General features: G+C 37.1%; 2 protein-coding genes across 2 annotated transcripts; both read left to right on the top strand.

The window, feature by feature from the left end:
* The first annotated feature begins 9,391 nt into the window (after positions 1 to 9,391).
* On the top strand, positions 9,392 to 12,846 carry LOC106154735 (gamma-aminobutyric acid type B receptor subunit 1-like). The gene is made up of 7 exons (XM_087013242.1): positions 9,392 to 9,598; positions 10,359 to 10,523; positions 10,923 to 11,093; positions 11,357 to 11,461; positions 11,667 to 11,738; positions 12,511 to 12,735; positions 12,832 to 12,846. Exons 1-7 carry the CDS (start codon positions 9,392 to 9,394, stop codon positions 12,844 to 12,846), a joined length of 960 nt encoding a protein of 319 aa, XP_086869368.1.
* Positions 12,847 to 12,925: 79 nt separating this feature from the next.
* LOC147761522 (gamma-aminobutyric acid type B receptor subunit 1-like) lies at positions 12,926 to 20,417 on the top strand. The gene is made up of 10 exons (XM_087013659.1): positions 12,926 to 13,155; positions 13,617 to 13,680; positions 14,081 to 14,170; positions 14,625 to 14,775; positions 15,175 to 15,257; positions 16,944 to 17,077; positions 17,594 to 17,719; positions 17,961 to 18,100; positions 18,367 to 18,562; positions 18,911 to 20,417. The coding sequence occupies exons 1-10, from the start codon at positions 12,946 to 12,948 to the stop codon at positions 19,004 to 19,006; spliced, it is 1,290 nt and encodes a 429-aa protein (XP_086869785.1). The 5' UTR covers positions 12,926 to 12,945; the 3' UTR covers positions 19,007 to 20,417.
* The last annotated feature ends 443 nt before the right edge of the window (positions 20,418 to 20,860 follow it).

Raw genomic sequence — 20,860 nt, 5'->3', positions numbered from 1 at the left:
ATATTCTTTATATATGTATACCGACCAAAAACAACAACATGTTAAAAGAAAATGGGAAAATATTGATCGCATATTACAACTTAATTGACAAGCAACCAGCTGATGATATATCTCTTAGAATTCAATTGTAATGTTAACAACAAGAACTGTCAATCTCTACCCGTTTATGCAATACTGTAACTGTACAACCTTTTTTTTTTACTGAGAGAGAAAGTATGTAAATGTGTGTGTGTGTGTGTGGGTGTTTGTGTGCGATTCATAAGTCAAAAAATGTAAAAATGTAAGATTATATATTTATTTGCTACTGAATAAAAAAAAAAATTTTCGTCAATGCATGTGGAGTTTTTAAGGTGTTCTTAAATCTGAGCATCCGCGTAGCTTTTACTATGTAAGAGAGACACATATGAGGACCTGCGCTCAATACTTCCTACAAAGAAAGTAAAGAACAGGAAGCAAGCTTATGCAGAACTTGTGAAAAGGAGTTAGGTCCCCAGGTAAACGTGGTACAATTTGTAAAGCATGCCAATACAGTCAATATATGTAAACACTCTTGTTGAAAATAATGGAATATTCCAAAAGGGTATTATATTTCAATACGTTCAAATTAAGACAGAGCTCATTGGCGTTTATTATAATCCCAGGAGCGGATCCAGAATTTTTTAAGGGGGGGGGGTGCTTTTAAGGATTGACAGGCCTCGGAGACCGAAACACCTTTTTTTTTTTAGTAAAATCTCAACCCTAAAAGCTGATACAAGGTAACCAGACAGTCAATTATGCCAAGTATTTAACAGTGCCAACAAATTTATTTTTGTGTCCCTCTCCAATTTTATAACAAAATCATTCAAGAAAAGAAATGAAATGGTTGCTCTGCTTGGTAACTCTTAGCATATCCCGTAAAAATGTAAGTGTATGGTCCCGATGTTGTGAGAAGTGGCTCACATATAAGAGCAGCGATGAATTGTCGTGCGGTTTGGTCGTGTTTGGGATATGTTCCCCATATTTTTCCTCAATTTTACACGTTAATTTAAAAACATCTCAAATTTTGGAAAATATCTCCTGTCATTTTATATGACAAAAATAGTGATTTCGTTACATCTTTTAGATTCTTTTTCAGTCGAGCCCCACGACTTTCATTCATGACCCAAAAAAGATTAAAAAAGGCAAGAAAGGGACAATTAAAGACAACTTCGGTTCTACTACTGCATTGCCTGTGGTCCATTATTTCTTTTGAATACAACCTAGCATTGCACCTTTTAAAATTTTTGGTTTGGTACAAAAATTATACTTTGTAAGAATGAGAGAGAAAAGCGTATACTTTCTTTGATTGCGACAGATTAGAAATATTTTTTGTGAGCAATGTGTTGTGAACTTGAAGCAAACAACTGAACTAGTTCACATCAGACTATCAGACTACAAGAACACTTCCTCCCTGTGCGAAAAAGAGAGAGTACGCGTGCGCACGTGTGTATATGATTTTAGTATTATAAAGAAAGTTTTATTTTAGGAAAAAAGTATGCACACCATAATACTTAAATGACCATTAATAATAATAATAATAATAATAATAATAATAATAATAATAATAATAATAAAATTATTTTGAGTTTAAAATCCATACTAACATGTTCAGAAGACTTTACGTATACATAAAACAAATTCTTAAGAAGTTAATTATTAGGAGTAGATAAATGAAAAATTACAGAACTTAACGACAAAAAAAAAAAAAAATTATTAGTAGTATTCTCGATAAAATTTACGGATTCTCACATAAAAGCACATACAGTACATAACTAAAATATGTTTCTTATAAAAAAAAGCAATCAGTTCTAGGAAAGAAACAGCCTTATTTGCACACAGAAAAGATTATAAGTAGAACATCTTTATTTCTCAAAGTGCAAAAATGCAATTACTATAAAATTTGTAAAATCAATTTAAAAGTCGATTAATCAAAATATTTCCTGAAGAGGTATGTCTTCAATTCTTTCTTAAATTTTTTGGTAGACTCAATTGATCGGATTTCCACTGGTAATAAAGTCCATTCCTTTGGACCTGCTGATTTAAAAGAAATGTTACCATAAGTTTTTAGGCACATTTTAACCGACTCAAGTAACAATGTCTACAAACCGCAGGTTTCTTGCTGGAATATAGTGAGTGACTAATTCATTTAAGTATATCGGCCCAACTTTGTAAAAAGCATCATGGACAAAGACTAGAAATTTAAATAAAATTCTGGCTTGCAGAGGTAGCCAATGTAACTCTTTTAAAACTGGGGTGATATGGTTACTCATGGATGTACGGGTTTATAATCTAGCTGAGATGTTCTGAATAGCTGCAGTCTTTTAATCTTTTTTTTTTTTTTTTTTTTTTTTGACAACCATATAAAATAGAATTACAGTAATCCAATCTGCACACACTGGACAATAGAAGTGTCACCCCTACTGAACCAATACTATGGGGGCGTTAAATGACTGTGGAATGATATGCTCCTGGTATCATTTTATTAACATTAAATTTCACAAAAAAAAAAAAAAAAAATGAGAACAAAATATACATTCTACCAGATATGCAGTTTCAAGTCCAATATTAGTACTTAGTGGAATAGCCACCTGACCTAATAATAGCTTCCAGCCTGCGAGGCAAGGATTCATAAAATGTTGCGTTCAGGGCTTATGCTGGCCCATGCATGAAACACTGAATCTAACAGAGCTTGTCTGCTGGTTGGACGGGCATTTGTCAAATGTTTTGACATATCATTCCACACATTATCCAATATTTTTGCATCCGGACTCTGGGCAGGCCACATCACCCTGCGAATGTCCTGTTGGTCATACCAATCATCAACTGCTCTGGGTCTGTGATCGACAAGGAGCATTGTCATCCTGGTTAACAAATGGATAATTCCTGTCACCAAACATGTTAGTAATAGATGGTAACAAGCCTGACTCCAAAACATCGATATATTTATGGTAATTGATTTTTCCATCAACCACTACCAATTCACCAACGCCATAGATGCTGATGCAGCCCCACACCATGATGGATATATATGCTGCTCCGGGTTCGAAAAGTTCAGTGCACGTGGTTCAAATGCTTTACCAGCAGTTCGCCAGCATCGGACCCGTCTGTCATCAGAGGTCAGACCATGGACTGTCCAGTTCCAGATCCTGTTGGCCCTAGTTGGCCCTAGTTCACTCTACGTTGCCTGTTTTGTAACGATATACAGGTAAAAGGTTTCAGTCTTGCTATTCTGCTGTACACTCTCTGAGCATGTAACTGAAATTGTAACCGAAATTGTTCCACTGTGTTGTCAACTGACAAGCAAAGTCGAAACTTGACAACCTGGACATCAAAATCTGTCGTCGGTCTTCACGGTCAGTAGTTTTTTCTTGGACGACCCATCAGAGGCAATTTGTCTCTTGATCCAGTGTTTCTATACCGAGACCAGACCCTATGCACAGTTCTGACTGAACAATTCAACTGTATCGATATTCTGACATTGACATATATTCAGCCTCTTCAGGTTAATAACTCGACGTCTATAATCGTTAGATAATTACCTGTATCTTGCCATATTGGAGGAAGACAGGAATAACATTTGCTGTACATGTACAAGACCAACAATACAATTCCATGGCACAGCGATTTTATACTCATTAGTCACATTATAAGTACACCAGGCTTTATAACTACCCAAGACTACTATCTGAAAAACACCAAGATTCTTAGCATGAGGCGTTGGTTTTATGATACTGGAGAGGCAGAGAGGCAGCACTGATACAAGGTTTCTGTACGGCCAATATATGTTTCAGATAAAATGCCATTTTACAGTATACTGTGCACTGATGACGTGTGATATGACTGTCTGAAATGAATGATAATGTCATCATATCATTTTTCAACATACATTGGAGAGTAACTGCTGGATGCAACAGACCTCATCGAACACTTAGCACCTCTCATATGTTATATACTATTTTTCGACTGGAACTGAACATTCTTCCGGACGTAAGTCTTTGTTTAAGGGTCTGTATTATTTGTAAAAAAAAACTACTTGCAAAGATTAGAATTGTCTTTTCACATACACCACCGAGACGAAGGCAGATGGGGAGATGAAGGGAATGGGAGAGTGATATTAAAGTACGAATTTATATACTTAATGCAACACAGAGAGTAAATGAGTGTTATTCATCACTTGGCTTCTCTCTCTCTCTCTCTCTCACACACACACACACACACACACACACACACACCCTGCGCGCACAGTGGCACATAACCCGACACAAAATCATTTGCCAATATTTGCAGTTTACCATTATACATAGGTAGAAATGTCGAAATAAAATGGAATGGGGGTAAATGTAATTAACTGTTTGGTCCCATTTCATATTTCTCCACACAATTGACCCTAGACCTGACACAAATACCTAAAAGAAATTAGGGATCACCCGCCATATAAGATACAAAGGTTTGAACCATTTGACTTGCTTTCAAAATTGTCCAAATCTAAGACAAAGTTATCATTTTTTTTTTTTTTTTTTTTTGGAATGGCACATCTACTTTAACTGTGTTGCAATGAAAATGAATATTGCATTCGTTAAAAGTAACAATTGTTATAATTTTGGGTGGTGAAGTACGTAGAAATTTGGGTAAAATTTCTTGGCCTATCAACTTCCTCAGGACTATGTGAAAATCAAGGTTGTAATGAATAGATGACATGCTTGCAACCACCATGTTAATAGTCATCGTGAGAATTACAAGAGAATTGCAAGAGCTTTGACTGGCACATTCTCTAGCCATGCTCTGATTCCGTGGTTCTTCACTGCAGGAAAAAAGTAAGTAACTTAGGTTATTAAATACAGGCTTTGATAAACAAAAAAACACCAAAACATGATTCCGGAAATCTCAGAATTGTTTTGGGACTTTTTGTCATCATCATCATCATCATCATCATTCATAGCCAAAAGTGTTTCATTGTTTGACAAAGGCATTCTAGCGTATTTTGTCTTGGGCTTCACACTTCCAGTTTGTTAATTTTTTCCAGCATTCGTCTAATTAATTCCTCCATCTTTTCAGAGGCTTCCCTTGTTTCCTATGTCTATATCTTGGTGTCCATTCTGTCACCCTTATAATTCATCTGTTATCTTTGATTCTACTGATATGTCCTACCTATCCCCATTTCATTTCTTTAACTATAAGAAGCACATCCTTCACTTTGGTCTGTTCTCTTATCCACTTGATGGTCATCCTATCTCATACTCTAATGTTTAACATACTTCTTTCTATCTTTTTCTGTGCCATTTGTAGCTTTTTTTCCATGGATGTATTCATTGTCCATGTCTCTAAATCAAAGGTGACAGATGGCACTGAACACTTTCCTTTTCAGACAGGTAGGGAGATTGCTTCTCAATATATCTTTGTGCTTTGTAAACGCTGTCCATCCTGCATTTATTATTCTTGGGATTTCTTTTTCCAGAGTTTTATCGCTGAGGCTGAACCGTTGCTAACGATATACATACTCTTCTACTGCTTCTATCTCCTTGTTGTTGACCTTCATTGTACAAGGGATGGTTAGTGGTCCAAACATTACATTTGTATTGCTGGAATCATTTTAACCCACACCTGAGGCTTTCATCTGTTAGGGCCTATAGTGTTCTCTACCAATATTTAGTCTGTTAATTACGTTCACATCACTGAATATGTTTGGTCTGTTTGTCATGAGGAAATCAATCTCATTCATTTTTTTTTCATCTGGACCTTCCCATGTCCATCTTATTGATGTTTTCTTTCTGGAGAAGGTGTTCATGATCTTCACGTTGTTTGCTTGCCCATTCTATCAACATTTCCACTCCCTCGTTTTTTTTCTCCACTACCAACATTCCCTGTGGAATTCTGTTATTTACCACGGTTTATCCCGACCCATAACGTTATATATACATAATGGCCGATTATAATTATGTAATATTTTGTATCTGGTTGCAAGCCAGCTGTATAGACAAGCGTGAAATGGGAGTAGACAATTAATAACATTTGCCCTCATTTCCGTTCAGTTAATGTTTTGTTTTCAGCAGTTTCACTTCATTTTAAGGATAAAATGGGGATATCGGTAAATGCTTTATCAAGATAAGCCACTGTGTGTGTGTGTCTGCGTGTGTTTGTGTGTATGTCTGTTTGTGTGTGTGTATAAGAGAGAGAGAGAGAGAGAGAGAGAGAGAGAGAGAGAGAGAGAGAGAGAAATGGGTGGTGAGAGGTGGCGGTAATTGTCAGTCCAACTGAGCTAAGATCCTACAATAACTACAAAAATTAAAAAATAATAATTATTATCTATGATGGTGGTTTGGTTGACGTGGGTATGCTTCCGATATTGACCGTAGGACATGCAGGCCTTTAGACAATGGTTGAGAACATCCGTCTGACCATGAACCCTTTACCAGGGGCACAGATTAGTTATGTGAACATTATGACGGAGGATTGTGTCAGAAATAAGACATAGACATATCTGTGAATATCTTGTGAAAATCATCCTTGGACCATACTACAGGGTATCCACCAAGAAGGTAGATTTGCCATTCAACTTTTTATTTCGAGATTGTTTTAAAACTTCTGAAGCTAGGGTCCTAGGGTTCTGAAGCTAGGGTCTTATTTGCTTCCGGACCCCATATGAATGATGTCGTCGAGTTGTATTAGCAGTCTCAAATATTGCTCAAGTACCTTCAACCGATTTTGCAAAAGCAGCAGTAGATGGATCTCTGGTAGTGAGTTTCAGGGTCTAAATCGAATTTTATCAAACGTCCTTCATATCTTGGATATATGTCTCATTGGAGCCCATGGGATTTTGGTCAGTAGGTCCTATAGGTCCTACAGTGGGGAAAGACACATGTTCGCCTAATTGAGTTACCACATAATCTCAATTAGATTTGTGTTGAGATTTTGTCCTCATGTATTCATAATGGCCGATTAAATTATGTTGAATATTTTGTGTCAGGTTACAAGTCAGCTGTGCTGAGACCCGTGAAATGGGATTAAACAATTAAGTGCATTTGCCCACATTCCAGTACGATTAATGTTATGTTTCACCTATCTATAATGGTAAACTGCGAATATTGGTAAATGGTTTATTCAAGATATGAACCAATGTGTGTGTGTGAGAGAGAGAGAGAAATGAGGAACAGATGGAGGGGACGGGGTCGTGCTTGAGTTAGACAAACTAATGAGAGAGCAAGAAGAAGGAAAAAGATGGGTAATTGCCAGCTAAACTTCATGTATACGAACGTGATGCCCTCATTCTGGTGGATTTTTATTCCAATAGTTTCACTTGTCATCATCCGTAGTAAATAACATATACTGGTAAATATTTGCAGTCGATATATTTAATATCTGTTGTCACTCTACAGAGAGAGAGAGAGAGAGATCGTGTGTGAGAATGATATGTGTGAAAATAAGAGTGATTGGCAGCTAGCTGAAGTGATGAGAGAGAGCAAAGAGAAAAGAAGGAGATTATAAAAAAACCGCATCAACCCAATCCGACATTAAAGAGAGGTAGATAGAGCTATCAGATGCAATGATTGTTTTGGCATCGTTATTCTACATAGTGTGCCATAAAAATGTCTTTAAGCCAAGCAGAATTGCTTAACCCTTGCCCAAAACAAGTAGTGTAATGTAAATCATGATTTGCATAGAGCTATACCGTTAACAGTGACATACTAGTGTATGGTTATATTAAGAATGGTTGTGATTGGATAGTTTTATTTGTGTCACCTCAGTCTCCATAGAGACATTGATAGTGACAATATATCCGTGGGCGAAACCTGTTCTAAGACGTCTCATTGCTGGATCAGATATCAGGCAGAACAAACAAGGTAAGTTTTGTCCGAATAAAGCATTATTTCATAAGTACAATGTCCAATTTACATTTACAATCAGGATCACATCATGAGCAGAAATATCATCCAGTTTTCTGTGCACCTTAATACATATGTGTGACTTTACTATTATCAAATGTCTACATTGTAGTTATTTTGTTACGCTTTATTGTCAATTATATAGAGTTAAGTGAGATAGCTCACCTACAGCATACATTGTAAAGGGCCCTTACTTCATGGCTCCCCAGCAAACTGTATTGGAAGACAGAGGCGAATATTTTACAATGATATAAATTAAGTGAGAAGGAATGTGTATATATCTGTTGTAAACTTATCAAAGTGAGAATGACATTGAAATAATTAATTATTAAATGTTAAATATATTAAGTCTAAAATCCATTTAAATGTTAAGTAAACTCTACAAAGTAATCAATAATACTGTGATATAAAATATGAAATGAATTGATATTTAATAAAAAGTTTTTAAAAAATGTAATGATATTGATTAATGAATGTTATCATTTTAATGGGTCTGTTCATTAGGTTCATCGGTACCTTTGGCGACATGAATTATTATATATTTGTGGATTTTTGTCTTATTTACGTTATTCTGATTTTCAACACCGATTAACAATAGCTTAAGGTTCCGATTAACAGGGTGGCTATCTTCTTAACCAGCCAAAATATACCAACATGTTGCATATCGATAGAAAGCTTATTTCAACAGATTTTTATTTCATATCCTTATTTAATTATGTAATCGGAACGTAAGGAGATATAACGCTTAATAGGTGATCTCAGTATGACCTTTATACCCTTAAAACTAGAAGTCCACTACAAATGAACATGTGTAGACATCTTCACTCGATAGCCCTCTTTGGTATCAACAAGAATGGGTCTCCAATTTTTAAATATGTGTTGAATTAGCAAAGATATCAAAGTTAACCAGTTTACCAGGTCAACAAGACCCCCTAGCAAGAGAAAAACATGCAAAAGTTGAACATGGAGCTGCCAGCCTGGTGTTATACAATCCCAGACACATATTTAATAATGATACCCGCATGAAAACGCAGTAGATACTCCATCGCAGTAGACTCCTGCAATCATACTGCAAACATGCTTCAAATCTGCTTCGATTTGGGAGCTAATTAGCATATTTGAAACATGCTTCTATCAGGCTGCTAATCTACTGTAATAATGCTCCTCTCTGTACAAACCTATGTACTTTTTGGAGTAGAATTGCAGTAGGCTATACTGCATTTCTACTGCAAATATGCTCTACACCACTACTGCGTTAATGTTTCTTTGCCACTTCGATACTACTGAATTTTCGTGAGGGGGTGTTTTTGTGAAAATAGTGGCATTGAGTAGAATGAAGTATTATCTACAAATTGACAAGTCACTTTTATCCTTAAGTTCCATGATATATCTTCAAACTGCAGATTACCGTTTCGAAGTTTATCAGATGGTAAACGCTGTCGTACGGACACTGTGCAACGACCAGATTGTTATACGAATTTGTGCGTTTGAAAATGGAAGTGTTTGGCAACATTGCGCTGTTATTGGGCCTGTGTCTCCGTGTTACTGAAGGCGCTGATATTTACTTCGGTATGCTCACTCCGATTGGCACGCCCAACGAGCAAATGTATGGCCCTGTTCAGCTGGCCCTCAACGACATCAACAACCATCCCGAAGTGCTGTCAGGGCACACGCTGCGTCTCGTCATCAAAAACACTTCGGTGAGTGGAGTTAACCCATAATTAATTCTTTTTGGTATGTGAATCAAGGATGAATATAATTTCAGTCTGTCTTAAGTATTTTTAATCTGTTATTTTCAATATGAAAGCAGAAAAAATATGTCAGAAAGTGCACAATTTGAAAAGCTGTAAAATTATTCATTTGATAATAGATGTTTTAAACAGGTACTACTTCAACTTTTAAGTTGTTAAAACATAACTGGACCGGTCGACTTTGTGACGCACCTAAATGTTATTACTCTACAGGGATTTTTTACCCCTTTCACAAGTTTGCTGCTGTTAATTAAAATGGGGCGTCGGGCGTGGGGGTTCTGTTGAGATGAATTTCTCACGTAATGGTAAAAATATTTCAATGATTGCAACTTTTAAGTTGTAAGTCTCTCACGGCGAACCGACCCAACAATGTTTCTCTAAAAATAGGGCCTCAGTCGACTAGACTCGACACCATCTTTCAAACATTTCCATCTGTCTTTAATGTTGTATGTACAATTCACCTTTCCCTTTTTAGCACTGTAAATAGTTCAGTCATGTATTTCTTGTAGTTTGAAAGGAACGCTAAGGCACGTAGGCCCGCACTATATAGGCTTTATAGACTTGTTTACACTATAAAGGCTTGTTTACCCGCACTATATAGACTATATAGGCTTGTTTACAGGTGACATTATTGCAGTAGCTACTTAGTAGTTACCTTTGAAAAAATTAGTGCACTGATAATTAAGCCATTGTTTTCTTTTATCTGAAGGTGCCTGCAAAGGAATCTGTATATCATGTTGGAAACGCCGTGGCCAAGCTCCAAGATCTGATGACGTCAAAAACAGACCCTCCTGTCATGGCACTGCTCCATTACGGCAGCATCACTGAGACGGATGTGATAGGAGAGATCACGGGGAAACTGAAAATGACACAGGTATGATACACTTAAACAAAATGTAAACAGACTAAGATTAAAATCACAGTGTCCCAATTTGTGCGGTCAATTTTAAAAAGTATTTAACCTTTCATATTGATCTGGATGTGGATAATGTAAATATTTGATCAATAGTTGACCGACCTGTACTAAAGCCACACTGGCTTTCATGTAATTTACCCGACCTTTCTGCCCATTTTTATATCCTATTGTTCATGATTTTGGTCAATATTTTGCTACATACAATCAATATGGGTATACCTCTATAGTTGTCCATGTTATCTTGTGGACCCTGCTTATGAACAGCACAGAGAACTGCCTCCGCCCACCTCTTTGGGAATACACCTAGGTCCAAAATCATGTTGAATAGATCCTTATATAGATACATGTATATTGCAGATTTCGACCGGAAGCTCGTCTACCATACTATCCCAAAGACTCGTCTTCCCATACTTGTACCGGACAATCGGCGCATTGCTAGACGTTATAAACATAGAAGTGGATTTTGTCGAGCGCTTCGGTTGGACCCGCGTGGCATTGCTTGCGGAGGACAAGAGGTCGTTTACAGAGGTAAGTGGGTACTAACATTTCCAGCGGACTGACAGCATAATATTGCTTTGCCTTTATAGGAATTCAAGTATTATTATCTGCCTGGGTGTCACGCATGAAATGTCAAATTAGTCTCATGTAACGGATGCTATTAATAAGTAAAACGAATTTTACATTTTGGCGGCTTAATTGCTGTTTGTCTGCATGCAAAACCTATACTTTTGTTTGAAGAAATATTAGATTTTTTGAAGAACAACTGTGTTTACTTTTTCTTTTCCGAGTAGATGTCGAAAGAAGTGGAAATTCTCCTAAGACAGTCGGGTATAGAAATTGTCACTTCTGTATTCTATAGAGTAGAGCAGCTGGGCCAAGTGATGGAAAAACTGAAGGTGAGGCTTTAAGCCTAAGTGAATGGATTTTAACTACAATACGAATTTCTTGGTTTAAAACTTAGCCAAATTAAGCTTCCCAAGATATAATGGGAGAGATGCATCATTCTTTGTGTTCAGTGGTGTCTTTCTCCTATATTTGCCCTACTTGGTACACAATCAATAGCCTTCATATAAAATTAGCCAGTTTTTTCTGTCGTTCTAGGAACTGGACGCAAGGGTAATTATGCATCATAGTAACAAACAGGGCTCATCGCTTTGCCATGTGTTTTGTCAGGTAAGTTTAAAATGATAGCGCACAACTTGCGTGTTATGGACTGAACCAACGAGCCGCCAAATAACAGATATCCCGCTAGTTTTATAAACACTGTCTGCCGGGTTAGGAACAGATGGATATGTTTTTGAGTGGATTGTCTGACAGGAATGGTAGTCCTAGGAATGGAAGTCCGGGCTCCCATATGATTACTACAGGTTTGGGTTGGTCGGAGTCTTGGGATTAGTACATGTTAATGGGACGAATGTCACCTGTACATTTAGTAGTTGGAAACGACCTACAGTTCCTAGCGGACTTCCCGTCACTTCGGTAGCTAGACAACGACAATCCAATCCGAAGTGTAACTGGCTACGCTTACACGCAACACTTCTTGGGAATGAAAATGCTATAAAAATGCCATTGTATTTAGTTTTTTTGCATTTTTCAATTGTACTTACAATTTCTCTTTTTATTTGCTATCAGTTTTTATTTGCTGTTGCTGACATATATTTTAATCAAATCAATGGCGGAGACTGACTGGAGCAGACCAAAATTGACCCTCTTGTGTCTCCCCCTGAAAGTCGTGCCTAACCTTTGGAAAGATTAAAGTGTTAGATTAAGTTGTTTTTTTGAAAGGGGAAATAGAGTGATACAGGGTACATGTACCGTATGATAGCATCTGTATATGGCAGCTCTGTATCCAACACAATATTCCTCACCTTTTAAAATGACATAGAACATATATTTGACATAGTATGTGGTTTGCTAATCATGTTTTGTTTTTTTTTTCAAACAGGCATACAAATATGGTTTGATTGGAAAGAAATATGTGTGGCTGACTTTGGTGCAACACGTCAAAGATTACCGCAACTTAGCATCCAACATGCATCGAAAAGGGCAACTCTCTTGCAACGCAGAGCAGGTGGTCCAAGCGGCAGAAGGGCAGTTCATTATATTCCGTGCTGAAGCTAAACATGCTAGCGAAGTTGGATATGAACCAATACGGCCATTTACAGTAAAGGTACACACAGAAGCAATGCACGCGCACGCACACAAACATATACATATCGTGCACGCGTTTCAAGCCATAATATGAACAAAACATAATCTCTTTAAGATGGAATACTTATGAACTTAAAGAGTAGTAAATTCCGTCGACAAGCGACGTTTTTTATATATGTATATACACGGGCGCGTATTTTTTTAGGATCATGCAGAAATTTTGAGGGAAATGAAAGAACAGGCTTGGTTCAATGACGACACCAGAAGAATACTATATCAAGTGAATTATGATGCCATATGGGCGGCTGCATTGGCCTTAAACAAGAGTCTTCCTCGTATTCCGCCAAGAGTAATCACCAACTTCAAGTACACCGATCTGGGCACGGTGACGGATGCTCTGGTGCCAGAAATGAATCGCACCAACTTCTTCGGTGCGTCGGTAAGTATTTCAAGGTTTGTCAGATGTATTATAGTGTAAGTGAAGAGTTGGTTGACAAGATTCACTGAAATGGGGCTTTGTTTTGTGTTTTCGCTATTATCGTCTTTAAAAAACAGTAGGCAAGTCATAGCTCTTAATGTATTTTCAAATTCCAGAGAGACATATTTGGAGTGAAATCATTGTTTACTTCTATTAACTATTCCGTAAGTTGCTGGTGGGGTCAAAGACAAAATCATTTTCTATGATTTTCACTTGTAGAGCACAGAGATGGAACATTGCCTGACTTTGTCTCGGATCGAAAGTTATACTTTCATGGGAGATATATAGAAGGAGTACTACATTAGTAACTTGTAAGCTACACTATAAGGGAGACACACGTGCTCAACCTACCCTACCCCCCCCCCAAAAAAAAAAAAAAGTTATTGCTTATGTAACATCATGACATTTTTTTCTCTTTCAAGGGTCCTGTGTCTTTCTCACCACATGGAAGTCGAATGAGCTGGCTGTCTATGGAGCAAATAAGAAGTAGGTTTTTAGCACGCATCCAGATGTAATGTAATAAAACCACACACAACCACCTCCTCCCCGACTGCCACCGGTCAAACAAACACTCACATTATTATTATTATTATTATTATTATTATTAATTTTTAATTGCTTAAATACGCAATACCAAAAATAACATGTACACCAGTGAGCCCATGCCGAAACATTCAACAACCGTGGAGAAATTGTTTTAAACATACATTGGAATTCAGTTGCTTTAGTGCGTCTGTGTTTGTGTGTGCGTTTCCCCGAGTGTGTGAGTGTAATAAAGAAGAAGGGATGCATGCGTGCATCTAGTTCTTTATCTATGCCCCCCTACATGTAAAGTTATTTATATCCTAGAATCAATGATTAATTGGTATCCTATTTCTGATTTCAGACGGTACAGCTATATTGTTTGGTATTTATGACCAGAAATCCCGGAACATCACGTTGTCGGGGAAGATTAGTGACCTGTGGTATTCTCATGGTGCGTTCTGCGGTTGTTCTACATATTGAGTGCACTTATTACCAAACTTATATTGAAATTCATTCACCAATATTTTATTGTCTGAACCCAAGCAGTATGTCGACTTCATAGATCTATCTCCTCATATTTTCGCCTTCGTTTATTTATTTGCGTCTGTCTTTAATTAACAGAATAGGGAAAAACATTCCGTTTCGGCAAGGAAAGTTACATAAACAGTGATTTTTTTCAGCTAAAATGTTAACTTCCCTGCTGATGCACAGTGGAAGCCATCTGTAGAATCCATGTTGGGATTGGCTTTGATGTCCACGCAGCTTTCGCATGGGCTTTATTTATTTATTTATTTGGAGGGTGGCGGGTCGTCCAAGTGGACTAGCTGTCTTGTTAATAGTTCTGTGTATAATCACCCGATGTGTTCTGAGCAGCTGTGTAAGGCATTATTTTTTTCTCTCCATAGGTGGCTCCATACCTCAATCTGGGTACAGGACGGTCCGAAAAGTACTGGTTGTCACAGATGAACTAAAAATAACCTTTACTGTGATCGCTGTGATATCAATTGTTATCACTGTTGTGTTCCTTTTAGTAACGATCGTCAAATGGAAGACGCAGTACGTATTGGAACCAGTGTTGGCAGAAATGCGTACACCTAACTGTCATTAAGTGTGTAAATTTAATCAACCATAGATTAATATCTGAAATGAATCCAACAAGCGATCCATTTCAAGAATTTTTGTTCACATGGGAATGATATTTTAAGTTTTATTGCACTAATTGTCATTCATATGTTTTCTGACTGCAGAAGCACAGGTGTGACAGGAATGACAGTAAATTTCCAATTACTTTGTACAGATGACATTCGTCCCGTATTCTAGCTCCAATACTACGACTTACCCTAACATGTACTGATCATATGGGACCCTATATCCTGGACTTCCATTCCCAGGACTACCATTCCTGTCACAACGACAAACACGATCACAACTAACACAATACAATTTAATATTAAGGTTAATTCAAAACTCATGGCCACTGATGAACAGCGTCATTGCACTGGGATGCATCTTCCTGGCTGTCGGTGTCATTTTTCAAGGTGAGCATTCGTGCAAGTCGATTTCAATGTATCTTTTTATGTACAGACACATCTAACCGTCACCAAACATATAGCCATCACCTGCGTCTGTCGTCGCCGTCGCCGTCGTTAAAGGAAAACCATGTCACTTGCTCTTCTCAAACAGAAAAGTAACATATGACTAAAATAAAGCTTTATATGGTAGACCTATCTTAATGGTTAACTTATCTGGATTTTTTTCTTTTTTTTTTTTTTTTTTTTTTTTTTTTTTTTTTTTTTTTTTAAGAATTAAAATTTTCACATATCGCCATTTTCAAAGTGTGCCTTTGAACTTCCATGGGCTTGAAGAAGTCACATTTTCAGAATATCCATGATGCTCTTATTTCATTATTAAAATTTAATTGTCATTATGCTGTTAAGCAAAATGTAATGTTGCATCAAAATTGAAGAAAACTTTATTTTGGACACAGCTGCCAGGATGTTACTTATGATTCTCAAACTTACTGAAAAGGTTTATAGGACTGAAGTGCAGCTTTTGTTGGAAAAATCAATGTTCTGTTTTGGAAGCAGTGCTGTTCTGTATGAAAGGTTCATTTTCAGAGAGTGCTGTATGATGCTATATGGATAGTGGTCAGTGTGTAATTTTCACTTGGGTAATTACTGTCTAAATTCAGAGCTATTAAGCCACTTACCTACTTAACTTTCAAATGGCCAAGAAATGAGATTACATAAAACACACATGTTGAGATTTCCCTGTAAACTCCCATAGGTTTAGCTCACTTAACAGTGTCACATAATTAGGAATTGATGATAATTATGAAGGTAAATGTTGTTCAATATTGCAAATAAGTTTACAAAAGAAAAACTATTTTGTGCAACGCCAACATTAATGCTTTAAATGAATAAAAGTGCCATATTTTTCTCAAACTCAATGGGGTTGTTCATACCATGTTAATACAGCTAGATTAAAAGTTTGAATAACAGCTTTATTGGAGATTTTTGTTATGTTTTTTTAAAATTATTTTTCAAACACTGGCATCTTCAAGATGTGACTTTTAACTCCCATCCAGTAGAAGCTTTGTACATTTTCTGTTTTTCCACATAAGCAACAGTATTGTTCTTTATGTCTTTAAACATTTTGTAATATTATTGTATGGCCTGTCAACATTTTTCAGATATTGAGATTTTCATTATGTGTATTTGAACTCTCATGGTCTTGAAACTGTAATCTTATTGACCATGTTACCTTTTGTACATAATTAAATTTTAGTGTTGATTGATTGTGCTGTTATAAGCATTATTTATTATTGTATCAAAATTGACAAGGTGACCTATTTTCTGCATCTTTATTTTCTGTTTTTCGTCTGTACATTTGACAGCTTTGCTACCTTGTTTAAAAGAAACACACTTCTGTGCGGGCTGTGAATTTTAGTAACCCGTTTTTAGTCTGTGTTGGTGTCTTCTACCGTGTTGCATTAAAAAATTATCACATTTGTTTTATGCCCCATACATAGTCTGATGGCGACCCACTACAAAGCTGGTCATCGTATCCTCTGACAGACACTGAATAGTTAATCCCGTCAGGAAGTTTTCAAGTGGGTCGGCCAAATTTGACCCTGACTAGTTAGTCCCTATTCTAAACGGTACCTTAGTTGCATTACATACTATACATAGGCATATATTCTAAAACCAGATGATTTGTTCCAGGCAATGCGACAGAGTTGTCGTCGCCATGCAATGCCTTTGTCTGGCTGTTTGTGACTGGGTTTACACTGTCGTTCGGTACCATGCTGCTGAAGATGTGGGGAGTGTATCGACTCTTTCGTTATCAGCAGGATTGGGTGAGTTTTCATTAATGTAATTTTTTGCTTTGAGTTAAACGCAGCGTTTTATTAACATCTTGCATGCTGCCACAGCTGTTGAATTCTCGCATACATGATATTGTCGTATTCAGCACACTGCATGTGGGACACAATGCAATAGTTATTAGCTAACTAAAAATGACTAAGACTTTTAGTGGTCAACTCATTCTGTGCATCCACTTAAATCTCACGAACAGCAGGCTGTCACATCTCGTGAAATCCAAAACACTCACATAGAAAGGATTGCAGGCAAATACAAGGATTAACCCAAGCAGACACATCCACTATCAACAAAGCAAGCTATATTAAATGCTTTAATTACAGCTGCAGAGCCCGTGCTATTTCACATATATGCCACTCATATATACCTACATATACCACACATATATCCACGTACATTGTAGGCCTATGTTGTTCATCTTAAATGTGGCAAACTAAAATGTTACGATTGCAGTTGTTCTTTTCGGATCTTTATGTACAATATATATTTGCCAGGGTCTGCAAGTAGAACTGCGCATGCTGTCTGGAGTTGCCGTACTGTTGGGTATTGATATTTTGATGCTGCTAATCTGGCAGTTGACTGACCCACTCGTGGTGCAAGATAGGCTTTTACCCGAAATTGTAAGTTGACCATACTGGTGGTCTCCACGATGTATATGTACTTTGTGAAAGAGAAGATATTGCTTTTTGACTCAACTACTTATCAGGTTGGTAATTGGTCTTTTTTTTCAAAGTCACATTGCTTTTGTACTTTTTTGATATTGTACCAAAGGTGGCACATGTGCGACCAGTACATTAGCTCAGCTGCTGTCTCACAGTTTGTCTTGAATATAATATTACTCCCGTTCCTTCTCAATATTAGAGAGATGGTGCCAAGATGGTGCGGTATCAGACCTTCTATCGCCAATGTCACAGCGGGAGCGCTATGGGCTGGACCATTGCGTTTATCGTGTACAAAGGTCTGCTGTTGCTGGTCTCTGTTTGCTTGGCCTGGCCTACCTGGTACGTGAACCAATATGTACACCGTAACATCCAACACACTATCTGTCGCATCCAGAACACTTTCAAACCTTCGAATCATGTCAGACACAACATGGAAACACATTATTGACATAATGTTTCAAGTTTACTTTCAGAAATTTTTACTGTATTCCCTGTAGGGCCTGTAGTTTCTGCCTACGTCATGGATACAACTTTCGGTTCTACTTATATTATTATACTGCTATTTGATATAACGTAATATTTGCATTAGTTTCTTATTTTTCTAGGGTGATGACGGTGAAGACAGATACTGGTGACAGCAGTCTGGTTGGTTTTGCTATGGTTATCATTGCCTTGGCGACTGTTGTCGGAGTTCCAGTAGGTGTCCTCGTACAAGAAGAGCCCAGTGTCAACTTTGGAGTCGTAGCTGGCTTCACGCTCTTCGCTATTATAACTACGGTTTTGTTGCTTTTGATTCCCAAGGTAAAACACTATTTTAAAATGGCACTTTTATTTGACTGTTTGATTTAAGCAAAAAATTTAAATCAGCGAAGTATTCATTTTTTGCCATGAAAGAAAGATACAGATACTGAGGATGGACACCAAGTGAGTTGACGTATATACTTGTGAAAACTATTTCATGATTTTGTATGGATTAATTCTGAAAATTCCCGGCGGCCTGTTTGTCTTATGAATTTAATTCAGAAAGAATGAAACCAAAGAATCACGCCAAGCTTTCAACCAATCAAACGCCAAATTTCTTTGTAATGCTGTAGCCTTTGAAACAAGGTATGGATGTGTTTTTTAAAAATATTTTTGTGATTCTTACAGCTCATGAAACTCAAGAGGGGGGAGATGGAACCGTCGCTTTGGTCGCCATTGCGGCTCTACGTCGAGGAGTTCTTCAATGACGCATGTGATAAGTAGCCTTTTCGTGCCACTGAGAACGGAGATACTAATGCAAGTGACGACAACCAAGGCGATGGAAGAACAGCACAAATCTAGGTTGTTTAAACACTGTGGCTTAATTATGGCTGCGTTCAAAGTGCTGTCACGCTTTTTGTTGTTAACTCAGTGAATGGACATTTTTTTCAACCCCTCATTCCACCGTGGATGACTTTATATGGTTGGCCGTTTTACATATTTGTTAAGGATATTACAAATGGTTAAATTTGTCAATTCATATTTTACTGTACAATACCCTGTATATTCAATAACAATGGTACGGGTGACTGCATGTAAACACAGATCTATAATATATATATATGGAATATTTGAAATACATCACTGTTAAAATTTATTTTTTTAAGATATAATGGTATAAATTTTATGTACTGCTGTTATCGTCTCACAACAAAAATTTCACCCTCAACCTCAACAATTGTTAAAATCATTTTGTATGTTACCAAGTTTCTATACTTATTCTGTTGCAACAGTACGTACTGAGATCCAAATATGACTTTGTTCAATTTGTGCTTTAACTTATTCGGCATCAACTGTTTCTGTTAGTTTAATAAATCGCATATATTTAGTATATTTAGGACGTTCGTCTAGAACATTGGTATGTAATATTCCATGTCACATTTAAGTTTATATTGCGTTTTTAATGAACCGAATTATCATTTTAAGTATCTGGTAACTGGTAATAGAAAGCATCGTTTCAATTTTCAATGTCAGTGAGCGGACCAAAGCATTCATTGTATTTGTTGTCAGTATTTTCTGTAGACTAAAATTCAGTGTGTGCGTGAACAAACTCTTTCTTGGAGATGAAGCCGTCATTGTCAGTGTCCATGATGTCAAATATTTTATCTGAATGCTCAGAAGGGATGTTGAAACTGTAGAAAAAGCAGGTTCATCTAGAGACACAAATGTATCTACATCAATATCCATCATTTGAAATCTTAAAGAAAGCATATCAAACCATATTTTTCGGAACTTGCTTTCTTTCATGCTGATGAGGTGATTTTGCACGAACTCATCCTCAATTTATGTGCCTTTACGTTCTCCTGTCGAATCTTTAGAAATCAAACCTCTCAACTAGGTAAACGCATTGGTTCCCACAGATATTTGGATTGATCTATCTTTCTGGGGAGTCTCACTAATTGCTGTCAACTAACAGGCTTAAATCTATGTCACGCCTACCGAATCAGCTAGGGGTAAAGATAACTACCCCCTAACAGCTATACTAGGCGTGACAGACATTTAAGCCGGTTGGTTGACAGCAATTAGAATTTCTTCTGAAATACATGTATATACAGTACTGCACGTTTAAAATAAAATGCATGAATGTATGTACATATTTAAATACTACTGGAGAATGTTGGTATTTTTTTATTGACTTTCGCTGATAATGACATAAGCATGTGGAATGTTTGTGCAAAAATAAAATAGGTTTCTAATATGTTTTAGAAAAATATATAATAATATGTTTAAGAAACATTACATGTAAGTACCATTTACATTACCAAACAGGCCTACAATTAAAATACGAATCCAACATTTTTTTAGACAAAAATTAATACATATACCGTCAAGTTTCATGTACTCTGCAGTATCTCTGCCGGCCACCTCCATATCTTCTGCTGTACAGCAACCACTGCTTACGTCGAAGGCCCTAAATAGGGTGCGCATCTTGCGCTTCCAATTAGCCAGTCAGTTGCCGGTGTGGCAGGAGTGCACGTCCTCGTATCGCAAGTCCGCCCGGACACTAAGTCCTGGGAATGCAAGTCCTAAGGCATGCATTGTTAGGAATGGAAGTCCTAGGACATACGTTACTAGGAT

This window comes from Lingula anatina, chromosome 5 (genome assembly GCF_051362555.1).
Source record: "Lingula anatina isolate TDL-2025a chromosome 5, LinAna3.0, whole genome shotgun sequence".
In the NCBI taxonomy this organism is placed as follows: domain Eukaryota; kingdom Metazoa; phylum Brachiopoda; class Lingulata; order Lingulida; family Lingulidae; genus Lingula; species Lingula anatina.
Note: the sequence above shows the minus strand (reverse complement) of the source record. Positions and strands in the feature narration are given on the sequence as shown.